General features: G+C 41.9%; 1 protein-coding gene across 1 annotated transcript in view; it reads left to right on the forward strand.

Annotated features, from left to right (window-relative positions):
- Nucleotides 1–20,745, forward strand: part of ACOT12 (acyl-CoA thioesterase 12) — an 84,435-nt gene that overhangs the window by 48,572 nt on the left and 15,118 nt on the right. Inside the window, exons 7-10 of the mRNA XM_033924347.1 lie at nucleotides 501–620; nucleotides 5,676–5,826; nucleotides 12,681–12,736; nucleotides 16,104–16,167. Of these exons, the coding sequence (XP_033780238.1) occupies nucleotides 501–620; nucleotides 5,676–5,826; nucleotides 12,681–12,736; nucleotides 16,104–16,167 (391 nt within the window). The remainder of the gene's footprint in view (nucleotides 1–500; nucleotides 621–5,675; nucleotides 5,827–12,680; nucleotides 12,737–16,103; nucleotides 16,168–20,745) is intronic.

The following is a 20,745-nucleotide window of genomic DNA, read 5'->3' on the forward strand; positions in this document are numbered from 1 at the left end:
AATCGCCTATCCAATTTCTAAGTGATATACAAAGACATTGCAATGTACATGATCTAAGGGGAAAGGGGAAGAAATATATTTTATGACAGGACAGGAAGACTCTTAAGGATTACACAATTTGGATGGGGAATGAAAAAGGAAATCTGAAAGAAAAAGTTAGCAAACCTGTCTATTAGTTAAGGTAAGTTGAAGGCATCTTTCAAACAGCACCCCACACTGGCTGGACTACAGGTGGAAGTATACCATTCCGCTTAGAAGAAATAGTGCCTATGAGACCACTAAAACAAGTTCTACTAATACCGATACTTATTGTTTTTATTTCATTAGCATAGTTGCTATTTTTGCTTTGTTCAGATGGTGAATTTAGGAACATCATTTGCTTGGACCATTCTTTCCTGTAGCTGAGCAAAATCCCCGGCCTCTGCTTATTTCTGTCAGACACCAACAAAAGCAAGAATATGGTCCTATTATGTTTCTGATTCTGCTTTTTCTTGATGTAGTCGCCTCTGCCGTGCTTATCCAACCCTGAAGTCAGTCGATATGTTTAAGTTCCGAGGGCCTTCCACTGTAGGAGATCGCCTTGTCTTCAATGCTATAGTAAACAACACGTTTCAAAAGAAGTAAGCACATTTCTTATGTTTCATTCTTTTAGAGACCGCTCGTGCACAATTCATTCAAAAGATGGACAGTAATGGACCTGGTTGCTAAAGATGTTTTAGCTGACAGTAACAAAGTGATAGAATAGTTAACTTAAAAAAAAAATCTCAATTGTATAATATTTATTAGGAAGCATACAGAGCTGTATTTTCAATCCCTGGTTTTCAATGGCAGAGGTTTAAAGATTAATGAGGCAAGAATTTGCAAATTCTGCAGCAATTATACATGGGGCTCCTGATTCTAGGGGTTTATAAACTGTAAATTTTGGTGTTCATTGTGTTATTTTTTTCAAGTTGATTAGATGATATGGGGCTCATTTTCAAAAAAGAAAGTTGCCCCAAAAATGGCATAAACAGGCATTTAAATGTTTTAATTGCCAAAACATCCATGTGCCGATTATCAAAACTTATTTCCTAGATCTTTTGGGGCAGATTCTGTAAATAACATCTAAAAGTTTGGTATCATTTAGACATCCAAGAGCACAATGCTCTGGAGTTTACTTTCAATTGAAAGAGACTTGCCTCATGTGTATTTATGCCACATAGGTCTCTATCATATCTCCCCTCTCCCGCCTTTCCTCCAGAGTATACATATTGAGATCTTTAATTCTGTCAAAACAACAAGCTTCTAAAGACTTTCACAGTAAGTGTTAACTTTAGAAAAGACGAAAAAGGATCTCAGAAATCAGTTCCAGATTTTAATCATTGATCCTAAAAAAAAACCTCTCTCTTATGTCACACACATACCTGTATACGTCTAAGTCTGTTATGGGCCTAAGTCGCTAGTTGTCCAAAGTCGGCAGCGTCCAAAGTCCATTCTCGAAAAATCCGTCCAAAATTATTATTTTTTTTTAATCATCTACTTCTACGTCCAGCCGTTTGATTGTCCAGATCGCTAAGTCATCTATCTTTATACCCCATTCTCATCCAATAAATCATCCATTCCTAAAAGGGCCTAGAAAAAGACCTTTTAGACATTGGAGCGACCAGCAAAGTGGGACTAGACACCCAGATATGGCAACACAATAGTGGGGCATCTTACAGGGCACTGCTATGAACTTCACAAAAAGGGTGCCACATAAACTTCTCACCACAACTCCCATATAGGTCATGGTGAGCCCCCCAAAACACCCCTAAAATCTACTATTCCTACCTGTCTACCACCCCAATAGCCCTTATGGCTGCAGGTGGTACCTATATGGCAGTACAGTAATGTTTGGGGAGTTTTGGGGGGTGCACATGTTTCACCATGAATGCAGTGGTTAGAGTGGCTTATGGGCCTGGGTCCTCCTCTATGGTTCATTAGCCCACCCCCCAGACTACATAAGACATCTCTTTGCAATTCTACTAGGCTTTCCTATGCCAGGTGCTGATATTACGGAGACAGGTATGTACTTTTTAATTACGATTTTTATGGCAATGGGAAGTGATCACTGGGGGGAGTGTGAGGGAGTCTGTACTTTGTCTCTGCAGTGGTTATCTGGTCACTTTGGATACCTTCTGGGCACTTAGAACTGTTTTTAAATTGCCTAAGTCACAACGTATAAGTTCCGTCTAGGAAGTCTCCTTGAACTTTCGATTATCGCTGCAGGATGACTAAGTCTAGGTCGGCCCACATCACACTTACCTCTCGCCCTAACCACTCCTTCAAACACCCCCCTTATCACTCTGGGCGCACGGCAGCACTGAAAAGGCCTAAGCTGTTTTTAAATACGTCTAAAACCTGTTTTAATTACCAGCACTTGGATGACCTGTCTTTTAGGTTGCCCAGATACTGATTTAGGCAGGTTTTTAGATGTATTTCCGTTTCGATTATGAACCCCATTAAAGTGAAATGCAAAAATGCTGATACTCTCATATCATAATATTCAATACAGGTATAGTGATAATTAACATAACTTTCAATATTAGATAGTAAATGACTTTCAATGCTAAATAGTGACAGATCAATGAAAAACCCAAAACGGTACAGCACAAAAGTCAAACACTTAATAATGCTTATAAAAAATACTGAATTCAATTCTGTGTAGCCAGCACTACATGGCAAACAAAGTGATAATGCTATGTTGCCTATTCAGAGTATTAAACTCGACTTAACAAGCACTCTTAATTTAACCAACCCTTATCTCTGTATGCAGGCCTGTCCCAATGGGACCCGTTTCACCAATCTAAATGGGTCATATTCTGGGGTCATATTCGAGAAGCTGCTCCACATTTTACAAATAAACCCAAATGTAGTTCGTCAGTACTTTGATATTGAACCAAGTTCATAAAAATAGAACAAAACAATATTTGCTGTTGAATGACCGAGCAAGCTTACACAGCGTGGGTTACTCACTAATGGCGCTGAGGTTCAAAATGACGCCGTGCATGCACATTAAATAGTACGTTTGCGTGTGCTCAGACTTCATTCTTAAATTTCCTTACTGGCATCCAATTCCTAAAACTCTCTGATGTTCAAGCCACTATTGTCCAAATAACTTTAAATGACTCCTAGTCCTACTTGATGGATTAAAAATCAAAAATAATGAATCGCAGCTCACAATTTAAACACTAGAATATATGTTAGAATCACCAAACTATATTCATTGAACATCTGCACAACTATCCATTTATCAAGAAATACATACTTAGCTCCAAGTTCTCCAACAAATGCTTTAATCAATTTACCCAACCAGCTTTGCACATATTTAAGAGACCAATATATAGCCATTCACAATGCAATATAAAAAAGAAAAAAAAATCAGAATTAAGTCACAACACTCCATTCATCCAAAAAACATGTTGCTTTCTTTTTTCTTTTTTTAAATCTTTATTAAATTTCCAAACTACCATTGTGCAAACAATTTCAATATACATAAAATTACATGAAATGCACATTAAACTTATAGACATTAATGCACAACTATTTCCCCTCCCCCCTCCCCCACCAAATAATCAGAAAAAGTATATACCTACAGGAAACCATCCATATATTCCCTGAATGAAATTCCAATACAAAACCCTCACCCCTCCCACCCACCCTGGATGTGTTTGCTTAAGAGTCAATAAAATAAAATCAGTTGCATTATATTATTCAACCCTAATGGTATTACAGATTTTAAACGGTGTATCCAGCAAGTTTCGCATTGCAAGAGCTTCTTCTTCCTATTTCCTCCTCTTAAAGGAACAGGCACACAGTCAATCGCAAAACATTTCAAAGCATTGAAAGAATGTTGAAACAGTGCAGTGATCCACTAAAATTTCTGTAATCCTGCCTTGTTATATATTAGATTTGTGTTCTAACATCCTCATTCTAAACGATCTAGATGAAAAGTCAACATAATATTTTTTCAAGGGCAAGAAATGATTTACACAATGTAAGTAGACCTGCAACTCAAATGATGTCTAATAAAATATGTCTTGCCATCAAATTCCTTAACTTGTAAATCTATAGTGCAAATGCTGTAAGATAGACATTTAAAGAACCCATTTGGTAAAGATGAACAACATGCTTTATGTTAAACTAATGTTTGTGCAGGGCTTAAAATGTATCATGAAAATTAGGAAGAGTTTTTACAATGTTCCAATATATTTTAATGACATTTGCCACATGAGTTCCCTTTGCAAAAAATTTCAACGCATGTCACAATCTTGTAATCTTCTCTTCTTGGCTTCTGGCTCAATAAAAGGTCTCTATTACAATATCAAGCTCTTTTATAAGCCCACTTGACTATTGACTTGGGATACCCGCTTACCATGAATTTATCTTGTAATATCTTGGCGTGACCGTTAAAGTCCCTTAATTTGGTGCAATTATGATGAATCCTGATAAATTGGGAAAAAGTAAGGCTGTCACACAACTTCTTACGGTGACAACTGCAATAATTCAACAAAGCATTCCTAGCAGTTGGTTTAGTATACAAACTCGTAGCAAATCCTTTGGGCTCTTGTACGATAGTTAAATCCATAAAATTGATGTGATAACTGGAATAAAACACGGTAAATTTCAGATGCTCATCACAAGAATTGAGCTAAACTGAAAAAGACATTAATTGAACTAAAGAACCTTGCCATAAAAGCAACACGCCATCAATTTATCTATACCATTTATAGATACATTCTGAAAAAGGAGACATGTAAATCCTTAAGTTCTCAAAAAAGATCATATATCAATTGGCCACTGATGGGACAAAAGTGGACTTCATGGCCACTCCAGAAATTTGCTGGTAATATACTCTATCATATATCTTTTTTGAGATGAGGTGACTAGAATTACACATGGAGGGGCATAATCAAAACATACATCTAAGTCCAATTTGGGTGTATAGTGCTAGACACCCAAAGTCAGCAGTGGGAAAATGCCCATTTTCGAAAAATACGTCTAGAATATTTTTTTCCAGAATCGTCTGTCTGGATGTCCAGGCTATTGTTCGTCCAGACTGCCAGGACGTTTATCTTTATACAACATTTGTGACCAAAATTTCATCCAAGTCCCAAATGCCCAGAACAAGACCATTTGGATATGGCAGGGGCCAATCATATAATGGACTAGCCACCCAGACATGGCAACAGAGGGCACTGTTGTGAACATCATAAAAAGGTGCCAGGTAAACATCTCACCAGAAATCCCTTATATGTTATGGTGAGCCCCCCAAAACCCACTATAACCACCTGTCTACAACCCCAATAGCCTTTATGGCTGCAGGTAGCACCTATATGGCAGTAGAGTAGGATTGGGGGAGATTGGTGGGCATACATGTTCCATCATAAATGCTTGCGGTATATCAAATTTTAATAAACTTGAAAGTGACAAAATATTTAAACAGCAGCAATATCTACTGTAATATCAACAATATCTACTGTGTGCATTAAGAGTATTCCATAATTTTGTGGGATCACATTACAGTATTCTGTTTCATGTGGTGCTAATACAACACACCTCTTCTGTCATGTTTATCTTGGTTGTATTTTTTTGTTAGTATTGTGGATGTTAATTTAGTTATGGAAGCAGATGTTATGTGTATGTGTTTCTTGCAGTGTGGAGGTTGGGGTTCGAGTTGAGGCGTATAACTGTGAAGAATGGACACATGGCAAAGGACGGCATATTAATAGTGCATTCCTTATTTATGATGCTCTCAATGACAAGGAAGAGTGCCTAACGTTTCCCAGAGTCAAGCCTACAACAAAGGTCAGTCATCATCCACGACAGGCAAAGTGTGATGTTACATATTAATAGTCTACTTCAGCAAAGTGCGCTTAGTCATCTTTTTAATTCTAACAATAGACTTAAGATCATCAAATCTAAGTATGTTATTTAATACCAAACAAAGACAATTTATGAATATCTATGCATATACTGAGTTTCAGTGCAGAATTCTGTCTAGAGCATGATGGACTAGTGGATAGACACCAAAACGCAAAGGCAAGGAGTGGAAATGTCCAAAATAGACTGGTGGACTCAGATGTATTTCCCAATGATCCTTTATTTCATCAAAAAAGTAACTCAATGACTCGACATGTACATGTTTCAGCCGAAATGTGCATACGGAATCAAATGTACTCCAGCATTTAGTATGGAGCTTCCAATTTTCCATGGCTGTGTATGGACGATTTGAGCAAATGCCTGTATGTGGACTGATCATTCCCATTCAACTATGTGATTTGTAAGACTCCTGAGGCAGGCCATTTCGGCCGAAACATATACATGTCGAGTCATTGAGTTACTTTTTTGGTGAAATAAAGGATCGTTGGGAAATACATCTGAGTCCACTAGTCTATTTTGGACATTTCCACTCCTTGCCTTGCATTCTTGAGTTTGTGGATTTGACTCTCCTGTGTTGTACTACTCTAGTGGATAGACAGCCATGAAGATTTATATACTGTATATGAGTCGATCAACTTTGAGGCTTTCTCCATCTCCCTGTACCTTTAAACCTTTCCCTTGTGTCCTCTCCACTTCAGACCCCCTTCTCTTATACCCCCCCAGCTTTGAACCCTTCCTCCACATCCTCTCATCCCATTTCACCTCCACGTGCAAATTCTTTTGAGACACCATGCCTCTGTATACCCCACCCATTTATCACTGTTTCCAGAACCCTTTACGACATAATTTTATCTTCTGCATTCTTCAGTAGCATATGCAATCTATGTGCTTCCATGTTTTCTTTCTGTTCTCCCTTTAGTTACTCTTCATTGCCATTTCCAGGTAGCTTCAGTTGCATAAGAGCTCTCCTTTTCATAGTATTTTCAAATTCATATTTGTTTTTTATAGTAAAATACTGGGCTGTGAGGGAGAATAGAATCTGATTGCCCTGGATCGGTAGCATGGAATGTTGCTACTCTTTGGGTTTTGGTCAGGTACTAGTGACCTGGTTTGGCCACCGTTAGATCGGGTTACTGGGCTTGATGTACCATTGGTCTGACCCAGTAAGGCTATTCTTATGTTCTTTTTCATAATACCACCACTCTTCTGTGTTAAAATGTGGTGACACTAAAATGCTTAACAATGGGAACAGGTCACATATATCGACAGATAATCCAAACACCAGACCTGTCTAATACATTATCTTGGCGACCAAAACGCACTTATATGAATGTTTTACTTTTTTTTGACTATGCTCTCAGATGCCTGCACTGTACAATCATAACAGATATATACCACAGTTTAAGCAGGACAAAGGTATCTTTCATCGAGCTAAGTCTTTCAAAAGTGCTAGTATATAGTGTTACTCATTCAATAGTGCTGAATATACAAAAGTAAGTGATAAGAACCGGCACTTATCTTTTTACGACTTGAGTTGTAGCAGTAACGATAAGTGCCCAACAGGGACCCGTTTCACCAAATAAAGGCTTCCTCAGGGGTCAAATGCATTACTGCAACAGAACAATATTTATTGATTACTTCACATGTTGTTCTGTTGCAGTTATGAGAGCATAGTCAAAAAAAGTAAAACATTCATATAAGTGCGTTTTGGTCGCCAAGATAATGCATTAGACAGGTCTGGTGTTTGGATTAAAATGTGGCGAGACATGGGAAACTGGAAGGAAAAGGCCTCAGAACCCAGTCATTAACACACATTGGCGATAAAGTAGTACATGCAAATTTATCTCACTCAAATTTATTGTGGCTGTCTTGAAAATCAAACTGTCTTTGTGTGTCCTGAGGACTAGTTTGAGAATCCCTGATCTAGAGAGAAAAAAGAACAAGAAAAGCTCTACTTTTCCACCAGAGCACAGTGATGGCCAGTGGTGTACCAACGGAGGGGGTGGGGGTGGGGGGCTGCCCACCCTGGGTGCACGCTCCAAGGGGGTACACAGCCGGCTGGATCCAGAACCTCCCGCGCTGCTCCAAACGGCACCTCAACGCAACTGCTGTACTTAGAGCAGCCGCGCTGAAGTGAACGAAGGTCCCGCGATGACTGCGCCGTCTACCGCCTCTGTTCCAGAAGAGGTAAGTGACGTTGTGGGGGGGGGGTGGACCAGCAGCCGCAGTCATCACGGGATCTTGCCGCAACTAACTGCATCTGCTGGCCCAGCCCCCTTACCTCTTCCATCCGGAGCAGAAGTAGTCATCGCAGGACCTTTGGGATGGAGAAAGAATGGAGCATAGTAGGGTGGTGAAAGGAGGTCAGGGTGGCATGGAAGGGTGTGGATGGTGAGAAAGGGAGTCAGGGTGGTATGGAATCATGCTTAAGGGTGATAAAGGGGGGTCAGGGTGGTATGGAATCATGGTGAAGGGTGACAGAGGGGGATCAGGGTGGTATGAAAGGGTGTGGAGGGTGAGAAAGGGAGTCAGGGTGGTATGGAAGGGTGTGGAGGGTGAGAAGGGGAGTCAGGGTGGTATGGAATCATGCTGAAGGGTGACAAAGGGGGTCAGGGTGGTATGGAATCATGGTGAAGGGTGACAAAGGGGGGTCAGGGTGGTATGGAATCATGGTGAAGGGTGACAGAGGGGGTCAGGGTGGTATGAAAGGGTGTGGAGGGTGAGAAAGGGAGTCAGGGTGGTATGGAAGGGTGTGGAGGCTGAGAAGGGGAGTCAGGGTGGTATGGAATCATGCTGAAGGGTGACAAAGGGGGTCAGGGTGGTATGGAATCATGGTGAAGGGTGACAAAGGGGGGTCAGGGTGGTATGGAATCATGCTGAAGGGTGACAAAGGGGGGTCATGGTGGTATGGAAGGGTGTGGAGGGTGAGAAAGGGAGTCAGGGTGGTATGGAAGGGTGTGGAGGGTGAGAAAGGGAGTCAGGGTGGTATGGAATCATGCTGAAGGGTGACAGAGGGGGGTCAGGGTGGTATGAAAGGGTGTGGAGGGTGAGAAAGGGAGTCAGGGTGGTATGGAAGGGTGTGGAGGGTGAGAAAGGGAGTCAGGGTGGTATGGAATCATGCTGAAGGGTGACAGAGGGGGGTCAGGGTGGTATGAAAGGGTGTGGAGGGTGAGAAAGGGAGTCAGGGTGGTATGGAAGGGTGTGGAGGGTGAGAAGGGGAGTCAGGGTGGTATGGAATCATGCTGAAGGGTGACAAAGGGGGTTAGGGTGGTATGGAATCATGGTGAAGGGTGACAAAGGGGGGTCAGGGTGGTATGGAATCATGCTGAAGGGTGACAAAGGGGGGTCAGGGTGGTATGGAAGGGTGTGGAGGATGACAAAGGGGAGTCAGGGTGGTATGGAATCATGGTGAAGGGTGGCAAAGGGGGGTCAGGGTGGTATGGAATCATGGTGAAGGGTGAGAACGGGGGTCAGGGTGGTATGGAAGCGTGGTGGAGGGAGAAAAATGGGCAGATGCTGATGGAATTGCAGGAAAGAGACATAAGGGGGAAGGATACTGCATGGAATTGGGTTGGAGGGAGAAAAGAAGGGCAGATGGAAGTGGGGGGAAGGGAGAGGAGAGAGTGAATGCCAGACCATGTAGGTGTGGGAGAGGGAAGGGAAGAAGACGAGAGGAGAGATGCCAGACCATTGGAGGAGGGAAGGGAGGAAGATGGATGCCAGACTAATGGGGGTGAAGGGAGAAATGGAAGGGGGATGCATAAAGTTTCTAGAACAGGAATAGAAGGAGAGAAGATGCCATATAGAAGGGGCAGAAAGAGGGTAGACAGTGGATGAAAGGAAGAGAGTGACAAGAAGATGAGGAAAGCTGAAAACAGAGAAGACAAGGTAGAAAAAAAAATCTATTTATTTATTTTTTTGCTTTAAGGGAGATGCATCGCTGTTTCTGTGGTGTTGCATTATATGCAGAGTCCAGCTTTTTGGTGCTTCAGTTTAACCTTTGTCTACGTATTTTTATTCTATCTCCCCATTTACAAAACTGTAGAGCGTTTTTTAGCGTTGGCATTTGAGCTGTTACCACCATGGCTAAAAACCACACTACAGTTTTGTAAAAGGGGGAGGGGTTAGTTTGTGATTACATACTAGGCGAAGGTGTTTTTCTGTGTTCTGTGTGTTCGAAAAGATATGGTTTTCTGTTAGGATTGACTGTGTAGGATTGATCTGTACTAGTCTGGCTTGTTTAGTTTTACAATGGGTGTACTGATGTTGTACTGCTCACTGCAGTATGTAAGATGCTGCCTTTTCCTAGGTACTCTTGTGTGACGTGTGGATTGTTACTAAAAATCATGTTTTTCATACAGATGGGGAGGGGGGTCAAAAAATGATGGGCCCCGGGTGTCACATATGCTAGGTACGCCACTGGTGATGGCACAATATGCAAGATATCTTAAATTATTTTGCTTCATACGAACATAACCAGTCCTGCATTTTCAACATTTATTCCAAAACTTTGTACTTCTTAACTTATAACCCCCCTCACCCCCTTTTACAAAGCCACGCTAATGGCTGCTGCTGCGGTAACTGCCCCAATTTAAAGGGCTTCAGGGCCATTATCGTGCAGCAGCCACTTGTGCGTCTTTGTAAAAGGAGGGGGGAGGGGAAGCTTTAAAACAGGAGGCAAAAAATCCAGAAGTAACTCACCCCTAGTCATTACCTTGTGTAAGGTTTATTGTTTTCTTAAAACAAATCCTCTGGATACCATAATGGGTACCCTATGCCAATGCACAATATTGGCGATTTCAGAGTTAATGCATTGTTTGAATGAAGGAGCCTGAAATCTGATAATTGTGATAAGTGTGTGATAATTGTGATAAGTGTGTGAGCCTCACTAACCAATCACCTCCTCCAACTATTCTCACTGGGAAACAGCGCACTGTTACTCCAGTTTGACTTCAGCAGTGCCTTCGACCTAGTAGACCATGACATTCTGATTAGCTGCCTCGACTCCATTGGCATTTCCGGACAAGTACTAACCTGGCTCACAGGATTCCTAAAAAACCGAACCTACCAAGTCCATAATGACGGAACCTTCTCCCATACCTGGAGCAACCCCTGCGGAGTCCCCCAAGGCTCCCCCCTATCCCCGTCACTATTCAATATCTACATGGCATCACTGGGACACATGTTATCGAACCGTAACCTGAAATCCTATATTTACGCAGATGACATTACAATCATCATACCCATCACCTCACCGTCACATGAGACAGAACAATACATCTCAACTGTCCTCACCATGGTAGAAAACTGGACCACACGCTTCAAACTGAAACTAAACCCAGAAAAAACCAAGTTCTTCCTTGCAAGTCCCAACCACAAACTAACGTCCACCACCCTGCAACTTAATGGTTTAACGTATCCAATCAACTCCACTATAAAAATCCTCGGAGTCATCTTGGACTAATGCCTCACTTTGGAAGATCACACTAATGCCCAGGTCAAAAAATGCTTTTCCACCCTTTGGAAACTCCGTTCCATCAAACATTACTTTGATTTCCCCACCTTCAGTTTGCTGGTCCAATCCCTAATCCTAAACTCCCTGGATTACTGCAACATCATATATCTGGGCTCCTACAAGAAAACCATTAAACGACTAAGACTCATCCAGATCACCGCCGTCCGCCTCATCTATGGGCTCAAAAAGTCAGACCATATCAGCCCTTTCTATAGAAAACTTCATTGGCTACCGTTCGAAGCAAGGATCATCTTCAAATTCGCCTGCCTCTGCTTCAAAACCCTAACTGGCTCAGTCCCGATATATCTGTCACGCCACTTCGCCTTCCCAGGCTCTAACCGTACACGCAATGCCCACCTGTTTGCCTACCCCTCCCCAAAAGGATGCATCTACAAAAGATTCTTCTACAAAACCCTCTCTTTCCAAGCTGGCAAATGGAATGACTGCTTGTCCACCCTCATCTCTCTTGCCCCAACTTATCAATCCTTCAGGAAATCTCTCAAATCATACCTCTTTGATAAATTCCTCCAACCCCCGCCCTCCCTACCAAACTAATAATCCCAACCTCGCCTCCCTCCCTACCCTTTCTCCCCTTCTTCCCCGGTTGTTTTTCCTTGCCCCTTTCTGCACCCCCCTTGCAACAGTTATTGGATCATTTTGTAATTGTCACTGGTTTATACCATACACTTGTTAACTAATTCTCTGTACCTTCATTGCATAAATTGCTCTGAACTGTTTTCTGATATTCTGTAACTTCGCTGTAAATGTACAGTCTCTTAACCTGTAAACCGCTCTGAACTGTTTTGTGGTATTGCGGTATACAAAAATAAAGTTATTATTATTATTATTATGTAGTCAAAGCTACAGCCTCATCACTCTGACTATGTGGGCTCAAACCCACGCTGCTCCTTGTGACCCTGGGCAAGTCACATAATGCCCCCCATTGCCCCAGGTACATTAGATAGGCAGGCAGGCAGGGGAAAATACTTGAGTACTTGAATAAATTCATGTAAACCATTCTAAGCTCCCTGGGGAGAATGGTATAGAAAATTGAATAAATTTTATTTATTTTTTTTATTTTTTTTTCTATATTATTTTTTATTTTCAAATTTTACAGAAAGTGTACAACATGTTAAAAATTGAATAAATTTTAAAAATTTCACTACAGTGAAATATTGCTGAAAAAAATAGCAGCCAATATTTTGTGCACAGCTTGTTCTTTTTAAGCCTTAATATATATATATATATATATTTTAATTTCTAGGACAGTTTAAGGAGATATCTTGGAGCACTTGCACGAAGAAGGATCCGCCTAGCCAGGTATGAGTACGATTCAAAATTTGCTTCCTTCTGAAAACGGCCTTGTACAGTTCTGAAACAGTTTTCTGAAAGACTAATATGTAGAGTAATATGAAAGAGGAGGAGTATGAAAACAGACAGAGGGAGCAAGAGTATTACCGGTAATCACCTGCTTCTGATCAATACAACATATTATGACAATCAAAAGTGATGAGATTTAGATATACGAGGGGGTCAATGCTCAGCCTGCAGTGCTCAGCGTTTTTCTGAATTATTGGTCACCACAGTCTTGATTTATATCCAGATATGTAATGCCAGGCCATAAATGGGGACCAATGCAGAATATCCAGGACTGCAGTGCCTGCAGGAAGTTGTTTTGGTGTGGCTGGTATTCAATACCAAAAAAAACCCAAAAAAAACATCATCCAAAAATATTTCTGGAGAAAACCAGACCAGAAACTAATAGCTACTGTACATGAAATCAATCAAAATTATGCAACATTATCAATTATACGTGAGTAGCATGACTTCTCCATGTTGATATTTCCACCCTAGTCACTGAAGCAGTTTCTTACAATGAAACCTCCGGTGTTGGGCGTTTATTGAGGGGAGACTATTTATCATTCAGTAACTCAGCTGCTTTATGAAGTAACTATTTTTGGACTGCTGGCTAAGTGTGTTTCTTAGTGGACTCAGCTGTTTTTCTCAAGTTACAGCTTTTGGACTAACAGTTCAGTGTATTCCACAACACATATAAGTACTGATTTTTTCATGTGCCTTGGCAGTTTGATTATTTTGTATTTTGACATTTTTGGAGAAGGACATTATGTTTGGAAAGATCGAAGAAGCCAGGTGAAGAGGGCGACCTGAAACCAGATGGTTGGACACGTTGAAAACAACCATTGGGATGATGCTGGAGGACCTCACTGGTCTAGCACAAAACCAATTTCTTTTTAGATTTGTAATTCATCAGGTCACTAGGACTTGAGCACAAATTGATGGCACCTAAGAAGAATAGGGCCTGATTCTCAAAACAGCACCTCGATTGTAGGCGATGGTAGGCATCCAACCTCTATCTAACAGACCAATTGGGATGCATGTTTTTAAAAAACTCAATGTGGCAAATGACATCTACAATGTAGGCGTTATTTGTGTACATACGGAGGCATCTAGGCATGCCTAAGCCTGGCATAGGCGTGGCTTATACCAGAAGTTGCCATAGGCATCCGTAGGCGTGCCTAGGTGCTTCTGTAGGCGCGAGTAATATGCCTTAAATGTAGGCTTGTAAAACGCTGGCCCTATATTTAGTCGCAATTCTGGATGTGGCGTCTACCAGTGACTGACACTTGGTAGGCGCCTACCACAGCAGAGGTCGTTTCCAAAATCAGGCCCATAGTGTTTTTTGAAGAGATTATTTTTGTTCTTGCTCCAGTGTGATTATACATTTAAATCCTAAAAAAAACATGGGGCTCATAATCGAAACAGAAATATGTCTAAAATCACACACATGCTTTGACATTCATTGAATTTATATGAGTGTCAGAACATTTACCTCGCCAGCTTCCACTAAAATGCTCTTACGCTGCTTAGCAAAACCCAGCGATAAGTAATAATGAACTTGTTTGTAAAATCAGAAAACCAGTAAGCCTGAAAACAGAAAAATTATGATTAAAATATTACCTAAATTCATTACATATGAAGCCATTTTAAAAGTACAGATGAAAGTAATTCCACCTCTCAAACATTTAAATAAGTATGATGAAAAGCCACATAAAATCTTCAGAGCCTTCCCAAAATTTCTGAACTTTTATGAGGTCCCTGCAGATTGTCAGGCCCTAAACAGTAGCTTATTTAGCTTATAGGTAAATCCGGCACTGCCTAGAAAGTTATTCCACTCAGCTCCTTAACTGTCTGATCCTGGTTGTCCAATGTTGCAAAATCCAACACTGTCATTGGTAAATGTTGGCACTTACATCTCCCCCCCCCTAGTGATGCCAATCTTTTACGAATGCTTCTCTTACTGAAATGGCTGGTTCTTCTGGATGTTGGCACTGTGTGCCCTGACATGCATTTCAAAAAGGTGCCATATTAAACAAATACATGGGACAGTGTAAACATATTGATTTGGACATTCCCACACAGATGCCCCGTGCAAAAGCAGGTTTGTTTTAGGGCAGGTACACACAGTAGTAGCTTAGCTTATGAAAGAATGTTACACAACATCACAATATTCAGCTTTGATCAATCCTTTTTTTTCCATCAAGCAGTGGCAGTCATCCATTTATAAGACTTCAAGCTCATATATTGGTTACTACATCAAAATACCAGACTTACAGGCAATAATCAAAGCCCTTTTTTCAAGTAAAATAGCATTTACTATGTGGAAATTGGGGCTTTCTTTAGTATCCTACCTGTCTGTAAGTAAAGTACCCACGCTTTTTAGGAACATGGGTATTTTATGAACTGATTGATGAGGCATTCCCTGGAGCGATCAAATAATGCAAATTCTTATGCCCTAGAACAATAACCCACAGTGAAAACTGTTGCAAATCTCTGTTGATATTTTTTCTATTTGGAAATAATGCAAGCCAAGCTGCCCAAAAGTTTTGTTTTCAGTACTATATAAATCCCATGGATTAAGAATACCACGGGGTTTGTAGGGCAGGGGCTTGCAGAACGTGCTTATTGATTTCTTAATGATGTTAATGTTTTCTTATTGTCCTGTGTCTGCTGGTTAAACACACCCTTTTCAGCTCTGTAGAGGGCAATGGATATATGAAAGTGAGGATCTTCAACATTGAGCTGGTCCAGTGGCATAGTAAGGTGCCCAGGTCTGAGATGCCCCCTTGTGCTCTCCTCTTCATGCATCCACTTCTTCCGCATCCCCCACTCGCACTCTCCCTCCCCCCCCCCTCCGTATCTCTAAATATCTTTGCCAGCGTGCATGGCTTCTGCAGCATGCTCCTCGCACCAGCGTTGGAATTCCATCTGATGTCACTTCCTGGCCCCATGACCCGGAATTCAGAGGGAAACCGGGCTGAGGTGAGCAATAGGCAGAAGTTGCTTGTGCTAGCGAAGATCTACAGAGGGATGGCGCAAGCGTGGCAGGTGTGGCGGGCTGGAGCAGAGAGATGCCAGCGCCCCCTACTCACATTGTGCCCAGGGCAGTCCACACCCTCCACCCCCTTACTACGCCACTGAGCTGGTCATCCATCTCATTGCTTTTTAAAAAAAAATGTTTGTCAAATAAGTGATCAAATAATTAGCAAAATACCTGAGAAGCCTACAATAGATTTTGTATTTCTATGTTTCTAAGCTGTCCCTTTTCAAAGCTGAAAACCAAGTTAGATTAATACTGACCTATTAACTTATTTGCCAAAATGTTTAGAAAATACATCTTGTCTGGCAAAGAAGAGAATCATCTCTCTGACCTCTGGGATAAAAGCAATGAGGTAAATCTTCCATATTACTGTGAAAACAGTGGTACTGTAAAATTTTCTGCCCTGCTGTGCACCGTGATACAGGATCCATGACTGGTTATGGGGTCAGTGGGTTGCAGGATAGATTCATCCAGACTTTAAAGTAAAGTTATGAAAGAACAGTAGGTAGTACACACATTACACTAATATCTGTATAGGTAACATAAATATCATACAATAATTTCATTTTCTTGCATATAATAATAGCACAATATAATCTAATATATAATACAAATGAAAAATAAAGTTACCAAATATCACTATCAATATTTACTCACCTCCCTCCAACCCCCCCACCCTCCCTGGATGTGTAAAGATAAATAAACCAAAGGAAAGATATGATGAAAATACACTATTATGTTTTTACAAATTTAGTCAATGGGCTCCAAATTTTATTAAATACCTCATTAAAACCCCTACACTCTGCGTTAATTCGTTCGTATCTGTATATAGTGCACACATTCACTCACCAAAAAGTATAATTTATTCTATCATGGTTCTTCCAATTACTTGAAATCAATTGAATGGCTATACCTGTTAGGATTATAAATAGACGACTCTTATATTTATCTAGAGTGGGTTTCACATGTAAAATCGTTCCATAAATTATAGCTTCATATGATAATGGAACATTTGAATCTAAAACTAGATTTATTTGTCCCCAGATTGACTTCCAAAATATTAATATAAATGGACAAAAATATAGCAGATGATCCAAAGTCCCTCTATCAATATGACAATGCCAGCATCTATTAGACTTAGAACTATCTATTTTATTTAATCGAACTGGGGTCTAGAAAATCCTATGTAACAAAAATAACTATGTTTGTCTCATAGATGCTGATACTGTACATTTCAATCTCCAAGTCCAAATTCATGGCCAACAAGACACAGAAATATACTGTTTTATCTCGATGCTCCAGATGTCTCTAAGACTGTTTTTTGGCTTTTTATTCAAAAATCCAGAAATCAATTTGTACCACTGAGCAACCTGATGTCCTACTAGATCAGTTTGGTAGCAAAGGATCTGCAGGCTAAAATAAGTTTTTAAATTTTTCCATTCAGGGAACCCACTCTGAATAGTCTGCTTCAACTGCAACCACCTATATTGTTGAGATTTTAAAATTCCAAATGATTGTTGCAGTTGTGAAAAATCAAGCAGATTTCCATTAGATATAACATCATCTAATGTCCGAATTCCTGCCTGCATCTAGTTCTTCCAAGTGATTCCAGCACTGCCTATTTGAATCTAGGAGTTTAACCATAAGGACTGCAAAGTAGATTTCATTAAAGGGACATCTGTTAATTTATCAATAAATTTAGTTGTTTTCCATGTGTCTAATAAAATCACATTGTCCTTAGCGTAACTAGGTATTTTAATGTTTAATATATGAGACAGTCTCATCGGGGACATTTCATTTGTATGACACTGTTTTTGATTAAAAATCAATAAAGAATTTAAAGTAAAGTTATGGCAGAAGGTAGCAGTTTAAAGGATGAAATGAATGGGACTGGAATCAATGGGAAATATCCAGCTAACTACTGTAGGTTCCAGGATATTTCCCTTAGCTCTAACTATCCAGTGATATTCAGTAGGACTATCTGGGTACAATTTTTCCCTTTCATCTTTTATCTCCATTTCTATTTTCTGCTTGTCTGTAGGCTTTCTCATCTCTCTTCCCCTCTGATTGCTCTTCTGCACCCTTATTGCTCTTCCCACGCATCCGCCTAAGGTAGGGTTACCAGATTTTTTTGTCCGGAGAAATCCAGACACATGGCCCTGCCCCGTTCCACCTCCAACCATGCCCTGTTCCACTTCTAGCCCCGCCCCCACAAAGCCTCATCTTTGTTTTCTGACCTCCGGGTCGTATTTGGATAAGGTGACCATACGTCCCGTTTTTGGACCGACCGTCCCGTTGTCCCAACCCACCGCTTCGAGACACCGAAATGTCCCGTTTTCAGGGATAGCTTCCCAAAGCTGTGCGCGGGGACACCAGGATGGGCGATTACTTTCCCTCCCTGCCGCGCCGGTTCAAACCCTGGGCCGCCGCCACTGCTTCTTGCCTTCTTCCCGACATCACTTTTGACATCGGAGAGGACGTTCCGGCACAGCCAATCACTGCCTGGCTGGCCAAACTTCCTCTCCGATGTCAAAATTGACGTCGGGAAGAAGGCAAGAGGCAGCGGGGGCGGCCCAGGATTTGAATCAGCGCAGCAAGGAGGTAGACAGACAGGCAGCAGCGGTACACGGACGGATGGGTGGGCGGGGGTTTTGAATCCGCGGGGGGGGGGGGTGTTGAATCAGGCACTGGAGGGAGGGAAGGAGGTAGGCAGGCAGGCTGGCTTCGGGGGAGGGACAAAGGCAAGGGAAGACATAGAAAGGAGGCACTGGGGGCACTATGGACATGGGAAGGAGGCATTGGGGCACTAAGGACACAGGACAGAGGCACTGGGGGCATTATGGACATGGGAAGGAAGCATTGGTGGCACTAGGGACACAGGACAGAGGCACTGGGGGCACTATGGACACAGGAAGGAGGCACTGGAGGCACTAAGGACACAGGACAGAGGCACTGGGGGCACTAGGAACAGGGGACAGAGGCACTGGGGGCACTAGGGACACAGGACAGAAGCATTGGGGGCACTATGGACACGGGAAGGAGGCACTGGGGGCACTAGGGACACAGGACAGAGGCACTGGGGGCACTATGGACACGGGAAGGAGGCACTAGGGGCACTAAGGACACAGGACAGCGGCACTGGGGACACTATGGACACGGGAAGGAGGCATTGGTGGCACTAGGGACACAGGACAGAGGCACTGGGGGCACCATGGACACAGGAAGGAGGCACTGGAGGCACTAAGGACACAGGACAGAGGCACTGGGGGCACTAGGGACAGGGGACAGAGGCACTGGGGGGCACTATGGACATGGGAAGGAGGCACTGGGGGCACTAAGGACATAGGAAGGAAGGAGGGAGGGAATAGAAAGGGACAATTGTTGGGACTGAGTGCAGAAAGAAAGAAATGAAAGAAAGGATACAAAGTCAGAAGGAAACACAACCAGAGACTCATGAAATTACCAGACAGCAAAGGTAGGAAAAATGATTTTATTTTCAATTTAGTGATCAAAACGTGTCAGTTTTAAGAATTTATATCTGATGTCTATATTTTGCACTATATTTGTCTATTTTTCTGTAGTTACTGAGGTGACATTGCATATTTTAAAGTCATTTGCCTTGACATCTTTGAAAAACCCCTAAATATAAATGATAATTAACATTTTCTCTGCGTATAGTGTGCTTTGTAGATTTTTTTTAATTTTAAGGTTACCATTATGAATTAATATGAAGATATTATGTGTACATGACAAATTAATGGAAGAAAATGGGGACAGGATTGGGGGGGGCTAGTGCAGGATTGGGGTGGGGCTAAGGCGGGATTGGGGGCAGGACTGACAATTAATAGATGTCCCCTTTTGATGAAAAAAATAAATGGTCACGTTACGTTTGGATGGTCTCTGAGCATGTGTGGACACATGTGAAATCATCCATGTACACTCAGAGGCCCTTTAGATGCGGCCGGGAGGTTGGGACTTTCCAAAACCTGGAAAAACTACCGGGTTTTGGAAAGTCCCTCCAGGCACCCAGAGAGTCCTCTAAAAAGGGCAAGTCCAGGTTTTTCTGGACGTCTGGTAACCCTAGCCTAGGGCAGTGTCTCTCAAACTTTGTTTTAGCTCTGGCACACTAAACGGAGCAAATGTTTTTTGCGGCACATTATAATTGAAATTATAAAATTGCAAAACCAAGAAAAAAATAAATTTGAGAGTTATTTAGGCCCACTTTTATGAAGCTCCAATGCTCAGAGGAATTCTCTCCTGTATATTTTTCCCGGTTCTGTCACCTATCCCATTACTCTGCCCAGTCTATCCCTTTCTGTTCCCTGCCTGTCTACTCTGCTTCACTAGTGCCTGTCCTCTGGCTTCCTTCCTCCCCAGAGCCTGTGTATGTGTTAAACTATGAGAAACTGTCTCTTCACTTCCCACTGTTATATTCGTTCCAATGCTGCCTGCAACCACACCCATTCTGAAACCCCACAGGCAGTTTGCAGCACCATCAGAGGAAATAGAACAGTTGTTGTGGCAGCTGGGGGAAGGAACAAATGATCAGAAGGGCTGTTAGATGTGTTTGACTGGAAGATATAGTACTCTTTCTGGGGGTATTGGAGAGGCTTTAGCCATGAGGGGCCTTGGCCCATCCAGGCCTCCCTGTGGCTACACCCCTAAATGAGGGAGTATGTTTTCTACTTTGCTTCATGTATGGAAACTTGGGAGGGTAGGGGAAGGGATAAGAGAACTTGTGGAAGGTCTAGGAGTGGACAGGGTCAGCACATCCTCACCACCTACACCTACACTCAAGCCCGGAACTGGCTCCTGTCTCTCCAAAAGGTAGAGGGAGTGAGAAAGTGTTGGGGTTTTATTAATGTTTCTGTTTTAAAAAATTTGCAACTCTATCTCTTTTTAGAGGGCATGTCCAGGCATTCGGACAGCT

This window comes from Geotrypetes seraphini, chromosome 1 (genome assembly GCF_902459505.1).
Source record: "Geotrypetes seraphini chromosome 1, aGeoSer1.1, whole genome shotgun sequence".
NCBI lineage: Eukaryota > Metazoa > Chordata > Amphibia > Gymnophiona > Dermophiidae > Geotrypetes > Geotrypetes seraphini.